Here is a 10019-nt window from a genome sequence, read left to right as displayed (position 1 = left end):
TGCAAGGCCTACCGGAGGAGAAGGAACGAGAGGAACCGACCACCGGGAGGGTCGTCACCCCTTCCTAAAAAAAGGGGTCGAGGCCTGGCACCAGGTCAAAAGCTCGGTCACAATAGGTTGCCTGCAAAGCGTTGGTTCCAGGGGGTCGGAGGCGGAGGAGGAGGGTGGTGGCGTCGGGGGCAGCGAGGGAGGCGGCACGAGTATGTGCTGCGTCCTTCAAGGTGCCGAGAGAGTGTTCCCCTCCGTTGGGAACGGGGGGAAACACGGAACGGGAGTGGGAAGCGGGAAGGGCGCTGGTGACACCCCCGTGGGCGCCCAGGATCTACCCCTCGAGTCGCTCTGGGCAGCTGGCCTGGACGAGGGGATGGGATTTCCGCAGAGATGTTCCTATGCGAATCAACATACCACTCTCGCCGCGTCCTCTTCTATGAGTCACACATCTCCCGCGAACCCCGACGAGCTCTGGAGAGAGAGAAACTTCCCTCATAGGTATATATTATTTATAAAATTAATCAATGAAAGTTTAAAACTTTCGCTGATTTTTTAATATATTAAGAAGAAAAGAACTTGATTAATTTTGCAGTTAATATATTTATATCAAAAGTCCTTTTTTAAATTAGTTATCAAAATTCTTTATTTTCATGTTTAATTTGTCTCAATATTAAAAAATTTTTAGTTTTGAAAAAACTTCACGGAAGTTGAGACATATTACAAATAGAACTATTATAAAAAATTTTGATGTGCAAAAATGGTTTTTACTATTTTCCAATTTTTATTAGAATCTAATTGTCAATCATTTATCGAAAAAAATTTAAAGAACAGCATTGCAATTTATCATATTTTTTAAACACTATGAAAATGATCTAAATATATCACATACATCTTTGCATTAATTTCATTTATGACCAATTCTTTTAACATTTTTATCTGACAAAAAAGCTTAACTTTCTATATAAATACAAAATCTAATTAAATTCTCTTCAAAAGAAGATTGCCACTTAACTTCTAAAATTTTGTTAGCGGTACATTTTGTGTTTCTCTCAAATAACAATTAGAACAAAATCAAGTATGTTCTTGAAAATACAAAAATTCCCCTCCTCCCTCCCCAACATCCTACTGTATCAATACAATAGCGGCTATAGAAAGGCTCGCTCGCGCAGAACGCCTACGACCTCTACGGGAATCGGTTCCTCGATTACGGATGAGATATGGACGTCGGCGAACGAGCGGCGATTCTGCCGCACCTCGACCACCTCGACTGGCATCGGGTCGTCCCTGAACTTACACGAGAACAATCGTTCGTTGGAGTCACGCGACGGCGATTTCTACTCCACGGATATCGAGGATTCGAAGGACACATCCTACCGGAGATTCTACCCGACTACACCGACCACTTCCGGTTTGGGTTCATCCTCGGATCGTCAATCCGTGGAAACGCAGTGTGGTTCCAGGGATTTGCCGGATCATCTCTGGGCAGCCGCGATGGAAGATGGTTTCTCGCGCTTCAATGCCATGAAGTCGCTGCAGACAATCACGCGGCAGCCTCGTCCGAATCATGACTGGGTGAAGACCGAGCGTATCTCCAGGTTCACCAAGCATCGTACCATCAGTCAGTCGCCACAACACGAGCAGGAAATTTGGACGTCCAAGCTGAACGAGAGCGCAGTAGTCTCTGGTTATGCCACGCAGCGGAATCTTGGTCCACACAAGTGCCACCATCAAGCACGCAGGAGCTTCTCCACGTCGATCGTCGCGGATCTTGCCGTCACACCGGATGGATCTCAGCAGAGCCTTGGCAGTGGCGAGTTCTTGGTGAGTCTTGGTGTCATTTCGGTGTTGTGTCTTGTTCTAGTTATTTAATATATTTTCTTATCTACTGTTTAGTGACAAAATTTTTAAGAATGACAAATATCTTTCCAAACTAATAGGTTTCCAAACGCTAAGCGTAAGCTAAAATTACACACATAACTTTTAATGCAAATATTCTTTTAAATGTTATCTGTATCTATTTTGAGATTAAATAAGTCGATTTTATGTATTCTATAGAGCTGAAAATATATGATGTTCGAACGAGCCATAGTTTCACGGAGAGAACAATTTTGCTGAAGTACGAATATCTAAAAATTTAGCTAGATTTTCAGATGCAGATCTGAAAATAATTTTATTGAACTATCAAAATAATTACGTAAAAATCTCAGACATGAGCAATGTTGCAAAAAATTTTGACATGCTATCAATCAGTTTGAACGTCTTACATAATTATTTTAATAGTCTAACGAAATTATTTTCAGATCTGTAATTTATCTAATAAAATTTTTAGATGCTTCAGCAAAACTTTTTCCGTATTTTTTCAAACACACAAATTATGGGTCTGAAACATTCTTAGAACCAATATACAGTTCACACATTAAAGTCTTATTATAGTTATTATTGCTGCAATTGCATCACAAAATGTTCGTATACCATTTACGGATTTAATAATGTCCGGTATTTACGCACTGAACTTTTTTTTCACAAAGGTAGTTTTGCGTTTTGTTCTGTTACACAGAACAAATCTTTGTGGCCGGTTCGTAAAAATGCACCACCGGTAGGGAAGGAGAATAAAATTACGAACCAAAATTACGTACTCGCTACGCGGTTTCCAACCATTGATTATCGTAATAGCCTCGGGCACCCGAGGAAACGTCCTCGAGTGAAGTGAGTGACCGGGCTCTCAACCCTTCCTCCTTGCTTCCACATCGCGGGAAGGGATTTAACCCACTGACTTATCACGCCTGGCTTTAGATTACCTTGCGGCAAAATCGCGTAGCCTGGTCGCGAAACTCGTTCCTAGTTTTCTTTTCGTCGCGATGAAGGCTTTGACGCAAACACTCCCGAGTTTGTAAACTGAATTTATCGCCGCGATAGTACGCGGTTTGTGTACTCTTTAAGACGGATTATGGACTTTCTTCTTCCGACTTCTTCCTCAGGCAATTTTCCGCGACAATTGAATATATATCTTGGAATGAGTCACGCGAGATTCATGCTCGAAACTAGAGTGAAAGCAGATTGGACAATGATATATCGCATCTCTTAAATAAAATCAACGAAGCTATAAATACATACATTATTTAATATATCCTATATACTTTATATATTGTATATTTCTACCAAAATAATTAAAGTTAAACAATTAATTTCTCCAGAGAAGTATATGTTGCCGAATTATAATAATAAAATTGTTGAATTAATATCTAAAAGATATTTGTCTACAATTATTAATTTCTTTTTTAATTAAAAAAACGGTTTCTTTCTTAAATATCCAGTGCTTGTTCAAAGTTTAATCCATAATTTGCCGATTTTTGTATAATTCAATTAATTTGAAACGTAATAATTATTTAGTCAAATATGGAATGTTACATCGATTCCTTAATTTTATTGTTGTTCGAAAATGACAGCCGGTCTGTTGACGTTTTTCCTGAGATTAGATAAATAAAATTCACCAAATAAAACATAAACGGAACACAAAAACAGCATGTCCGTCCGTGTGGCATGTAACTAAGTTGACAAAAACTATTAAAATAGTGCGCGTTGCTCGCAGAAACTCGAGTAAGTACGCTTGCTGAATCTCGAAAAATTGTCGAAAGCTGGACAGTAAAAATTTAAAATCTGACTTTTCGCAAGCATACACATACAATTTATCAAAAGTTTTACGAGCGATATCTTTTGTGTATGCGCTGACGCGAGAAAAACATGACTATATCACCCTGGTCTATATTCAAATTCCACCCTAGTTCAAATTCCCACCCGAGCGCCACCCAGGTATCATTTTATTCTTGTTGTTCATCGTATGTTAAACAAGGATAAAATGATATCTAGGGAGCATTCGGGTGGAAATCTGAACGTGCCCCAGCATAAATCTTTGAGATTTTAATACAAGGTTTATAATTCAGTGAATCGCGTAATTGACTCTGTGAAGAATAGCCTATGTATTATGTCTATTACGTAGTGTATTATTTGTCAATATTCAGATAGCACAGAGAGTTTAAAAAGAATTCAAAAAGAATTCAGTCGTATGTCATAAATACTGAGTTCATTTTCAGATGCAAAAAGAATTCTTTTTAGAACTTTTCAGGAAAAGGATTCTTTTTACATCTGAAAAGGAACTCAGAATTAATGATCATACGACTGAATTCTTTTTGAACTCTGTGCTTTTTCTCTTTATGCTGTCTGGTATTCTATAAGATTTTTTGTAGGATCCTTCTTTTTAATTTAATTTTAATTATATGAGTTAATTATAAACTCGAGTAATTAATTAATCCAAAGAATTCGGAGAGATGTGTGTATCAAATTATATCATTTATCAAATAGAGTTCATATATTTTCGATTTGTCAGAAAATAAATAATAAAATATAGTCGATTGTTTTCCAGTTGCACTGTGAATAAGTTTTAATCGTTTTTAATGTCTATATTATAGTCATCTGTATTAATAAAGATTTTATTGCGATATGATTGATATTGGCTTTGCAAGCATACATTTTGTATATTAGCACGATGGCTGGATAAATACGATATATTAACCGTTAAAAACAAAATTTTGTCTAAACCATCACGTCTACATTACCGTTTATATTCCATCACGTACGTATTCCATTGCTCAATGCAATACGTCCGTTCAATGTAGTATATTCGTTCAACGCAGCACGTTTTCTAATATGCGTTTACGCGTACCTTCTTCCAATAATGAGAGTAGACTCTCATAATTGCATCGATACTATCCCGGTTGCAACGTGCATGGATTAAGTAAGATAAAACATGGGAAAAATAAATTGAACTTTAATTTAAAAAATTGATTCAATGATTATTTCCACTTATTTTAACATTTTTATTACACGAGCAATTAGTGAAAAGCATTTATTTAATTATTCAAAGAGGAGATATATTAATAAGGATATAATATTCATCACAATTATGATATAGTTGCGCATAGAGTCCTGTAATACACACAATCGTGATAACAATAGTACAATTATTAAATAATAACGAGTACAAAAGTGATATTGGTATAATGTTATAGTGATATAATATGTATGTAACAAAAGTAATAATACATGCAAGAGTCAAAATATATTGTAGAGTAAAGTTGCCGAAATTGTATTTTTTCTTATAAAGGCTTATAACTTAGAAATTATAAAGAATATTAAGTTTTTTAATAAACTGCTTTTTCCTTTCTTATATAATGTAATTAAATAACAATTCTACTGCGCTTCATGTCACGAATGTAACGCAGCAGTATTAAGTACCAGTGTAATTCTGAAATAATCTATAAAAACATGTGTAAGTACAATAATTGAATTTTTAGGCGAGATAATGCGATTTTTACAACCTTACTCTATAAATAAATCCTAAATAATGTCAGCGAGTTTAGCAAAGGAAATAGTTATTGTGCAGCATTGATAATGTGACACGAAATTTATGTCACTTATTTGAGCATGGGGAAATAACTATTGTTTCACGCGGTGCGTCACGTGCGACAAAGTGATGTGGCGGATGTTCATTTCGTGCACGATGAACGAAAGAATAGCTCTGTCAAGCAGCTGGATGCTTGTTGTTCTCGCGTACGTCCTCGCATGCAACATCGCTTGTAGCAACGAAACCTAGTCTGAAATCTGTCCGGAAAACGATGTACGATGATGACGGGACATAAAAGTGCCATTCTACTTGGGGATATTAGAGTCGGATATCGTGGTTCATCTTTTTTTTATCGTGGTCCACGATCTTCCGTAAAATGAAGGAGTGCGTCACGTGACTCACGGTCGTTTCCTTCGTTGGATAATTCCGACTGTCGGGATGCATCATTAATTTCCTCGCTCCAGAAAGTACCGCTGCTAAGTTGGAATACGTAATTGATTCGGGTAACGGAATTTGTTATAGCTAATTTTTTGTTTGGAGAGATTGAAAGTTCTGTGTCTTGAGAATAATATGTACAAGCAAGAAAGGGAATTTTAATAAAGAAACAAATTTTCTTTATGAAGAGTATATCATTTTAATTTTTCATAAAAATGTAACTGAATTTCGAACTTTAGAACCGAATAATTATAATTTTAATTAATTACACGTTATTGATTGTATCACACGTAAGATGAACAAAATGGGTGGCAAGAAATATAGATACACGTGAAGAAACTTGTAAGCTGACGCGCATACTATATTTAGTACTTGTTTTTGATCAGATGCTCCACACAAAGATTCTCTTTCTACCTCGCTACTCTTTGAGTCGCTTTGCTTAATTAGTCGTCCCTTTCTATGTCATCCTGGAGCTTTACATCTTGCAAATAAACGCAAAGAGAAGTCAACTCGTCTATATTTGTACATCGGGCAGAAAGTATATCAACATGCGCACTTTGCTACAGGATTTTAACGTATAATTCTTGGCAACCGGGCAAGAAGGACGATCCAATTAGAGTCAATGGAGTTCTCTGCGCATATTCCGATATTTCAACCGTTAACTTTTTTCATTTACAATTTAGACGCTTTTACTTTTTTTTTTTTTGCAAAAGCTTCACGATGCGACGGTCTGCAAGTGGTGCTTTTCGACGCGTAATTAATATGATCAGCGGCCACGACGAACACATAAAATGTGTTCCGAAAGTTCCTCTTTATACCTGTTACACAGACACTTTGATTGCAGAGCAGAAGAAAATGTGAATAGTGGTAAAGTTTTTAATCGGTTTAATTTTGCAACATATATTCTTTCGCAATTAAATTGTTATATACAACATCCTAAAAGTTTGATTTCTTCTTAGAGAAGATCTGAAGAACGTCTAAACAACGTTCCAGAACGTTTACCGTGATTTTCTAACATTCATTATTACACACTACACGGAGAGAATTTTGTTTTAAAATTTATTCCGAAAATATGGTACATATTGTGGTACACAATACAATACAATATTTTAAAGATTTTTATCATGCACTTTAGCAAAATTAATCAAACTTATTTTATACTTTATTGTAGTTTTATTAATGAATGAAAGAGATTTACATTAAAATTCTTGAAAATACATTGTCCCATGACTATCATATTTTCAGGGTAAACTCTAAGAAAAAATTCTTTCCGTGTAGTAAATGTAAGTAGTAATGATGAAAATAATAAAAGAGATAATTAAGAAAGATAGTTCTGATAAATTTCAGCATCGCTATTGTCGTCTCGCAATTGAGTCGAAATTCTCTTCCGACTAAGTTTCTCTTTCTTTGGCTTTGTCAGCACTTAAAGGCGAACAAAACAAAGGTTCAGAGCTCTCAATATAATTTGCAATACGCGAAGCGCTCACTCTCGTCTCATAAATAGTACGCATCTCCCTTAGTACTCGAGTGTAGGCACAAGACGATCTAATTAAACTCCGCCGTATTGGCGGAGATGATCTCTTAATCGGTGATATACATGTGTCAAGTGCAGAAAGCACGACGCGCGCCGATTGATGAAACGGCATAAATCGATTTATGTCGACGACACGAAAGTTGAGAGGCGTCGCGCGCTCGCAAGATGTTTGATGAGGTCCGCACGTAATTATCCTTCGATTAATGAGCGGGCATACTGGTGGGATAACTGCTAGCAAGGATTTACTCTCGTAATTACGCTCGCTACTTCGACGGCTTAATGAGGAATATACCTATGTATGTGTGCCTTGATCTAGCTCGGTTAAGGTCTCATCTCTCATGGATAAAGCGCGATTCCTGGCTTGATAAAATGGAATTATCGACACCACTGTTTTTGCGAGGAAAGAATAAGTTTTAAAAGAAAAGTATAACTTGCAAATAATAAATAAACATCTCGATAGATGATTAGTAATAAATTAATGAAGTATATTTTTATAAAAGAAGGAAACAGAAATTCATTAATTTTCCTCAGAAGAAATTTTTGCATAATGTGCAAAAATTTTTTTAATGTTTTAGAAGGTAAAATTTTTTATATCTCGAAGAAAAAGTTTTTATGTTGTTAATTATATATTTTCGACTGCAACAACAATTTTTAAAATAATAAATTATATAAAATAATAAATAATAAATTATTAATTAAATAAAATTAATAATATTAAAAATTTATCGCGCACTTAGTACAGCGTTAATTCCTAAAAGCCATAACTTACTACCCAGCAAACATGACTTGGACACTATTAATATAATTTTTTTGTCATTATTCAGACGTCTCTGTTTTATAACAACAAAACAGTTTTATGGCGTAAACGAAATATCCTGATATAAATATGATAATTTTGTTACATGTCTTTGTTATATATTTAGCACATAAGATAATTATGTAAATTAAACGTAATTAAGTTACATCCATATACCATTCTATGAATGAGACATAACAAATACAAAATACATTTACATCACTAAGACATAATGGAAAAAGATGTAAATAATACATGTTTTGGTTACATCTGCAGAAATGTATACTGTAGTCTGTAACAGTTATATTACTAAAATTATGAGATTGTACTTTCCTAAAAAATTACATCACTACGATGTAACATAATTTCATAAATTATATCTCACTTTTTTAGTGTTTGAGCATATTTCATTAGATTTGTTTTTGCACATTGAAAGAAGTGACTTTGTTATATAAACATATTAAGGGACAACAAATGTGATAAATTGATAAGAAAACGATCGATCAATAAGTACTATTGTAAATTATTTCTCATTATTCGTTAATATAACAAATAATCAAAATAATCAGTATTGCTAGCAAATAAACTCTATCCAAAAGATAGGTTAGGTTCTATATAGTTTGCTTTTATTATGGTATCAGTCAGGCTTGACGAGAGGGGGGGGGATGCCGGGGTGATTTCCCCCGGGCCCGAATTTTTTGAGGCTCAGATTTTTTGAGAATCCCGATTTTCTAAATGCTCATTGTTTTCGAAACAATAGAGCGCGTAGTTTGTAAAGCAGCTAGCCTGTTCACCGAGCGACTGAACATGATTGGTTCTTACCTATGGAGCCAACCAATCATGTTCAATCGCTCGGCAAGCAGACCTAGCCGCTTTGTCAGCTTGAACTCGCTTATAGTTTCTTATTTTTTGTAACAACATTCTAAATTGATATAGATTACGAATAAATAAATTTATGTAATATATAAATAATATATAAAAAAATAACTTTATCAATCCTACCAGATTACTTTTGAACTTCTTCCAGCTGATGTATAATCTAAAGAATAATTGCGGAAAACAAATTAATTATTATTTAATCGGAAATTTTTAGAAAGAAATTATATTATGAAAGTAAAAAATGAGAAAATTTGTTTTGATCAACAAAATATTTTAAGAATAAGAAAAAAGTTCGTATATTCGTTTCTGAAAATTGATTGCAAAATCCAGAAAATATTAAATAATCAAATAAATGTTTATGGTATTTAAATTTTATTTTAAAATTTAAAATTCATTTTAAAAATTTATATAATAATATATAATATTAGATTTTTCTCTATTAACGTTTTTACCAGGGCGTAGCGAATGACAGATTTCCTAACTAAACAAACTTTAACAATTAATATTTCGATTCGCAAGGCAGAATAATGCTATCTTTTGCTAAATTCATTCATTTCGTGCAAAAACACGTCGTTTACGCGTGTCTTGCGCGATTTATTTGTAACATAGCCCCGATTATTCTACTTACCCCTATAGTTTACTGATCCCGGTCTTCCCTAAATAATAACAAAAAAATTATTTTTTTCGTTAAGATATAACCGTAATCTTTTTATTACATAAAAAAATAGTTTTTATTTGAGAAAATTTTTTGTTACATATTATATAAAAAATAATTTCTTTCATTTGAAAAAAGGGTTGCAAAACTACATAAATTATTTTTTTAATTCTAATAGCAAGAAATAACCAAAAAACTTCTTCAAATCAAAGAAATTGAGTCGATGTCAATTAGTAACAAATAAATAACAATTTCACCCATTTGTAATGTCATAGTGACAAATTTTGCATTGCGTGAATGTTATATATGCATTTCATCTCAATACATA

General features: G+C 34.2%; 1 protein-coding gene across 2 annotated transcripts in view; it reads left to right on the top strand.

Moving 5' to 3' along the window:
• The first annotated feature begins 202 nt into the window (after window positions 1–202).
• The window catches only part of LOC108731457 (uncharacterized), a 156160-nt gene continuing 146343 nt past the window's right edge, over window positions 203–10019 (top strand). Inside the window, exons 1-2 of one of the 2 annotated variants that reach the window (XM_018461804.1) lie at window positions 203–489; window positions 1161–1812. In XM_018461804.1, coding sequence (XP_018317306.1) covers window positions 203–489; window positions 1161–1812 — 939 coding nt within the window. Of the gene's footprint in view, window positions 490–1133; window positions 1813–10019 lie in introns of both variants that reach the window. The other variant, XM_018461803.1, reaches the window with a different exon arrangement.

The sequence above is a fragment of the Mycetomoellerius zeteki genome, unplaced genomic scaffold (genome assembly GCF_001594055.1).
Source record: "Mycetomoellerius zeteki isolate Tzet28-1 unplaced genomic scaffold, Tzet1.0 scaffold128, whole genome shotgun sequence".
Classification (NCBI taxonomy): Eukaryota; Metazoa; Arthropoda; class Insecta; order Hymenoptera; family Formicidae; genus Mycetomoellerius; species Mycetomoellerius zeteki.
Note: the sequence above shows the minus strand (reverse complement) of the source record. Positions and strands in the feature narration are given on the sequence as shown.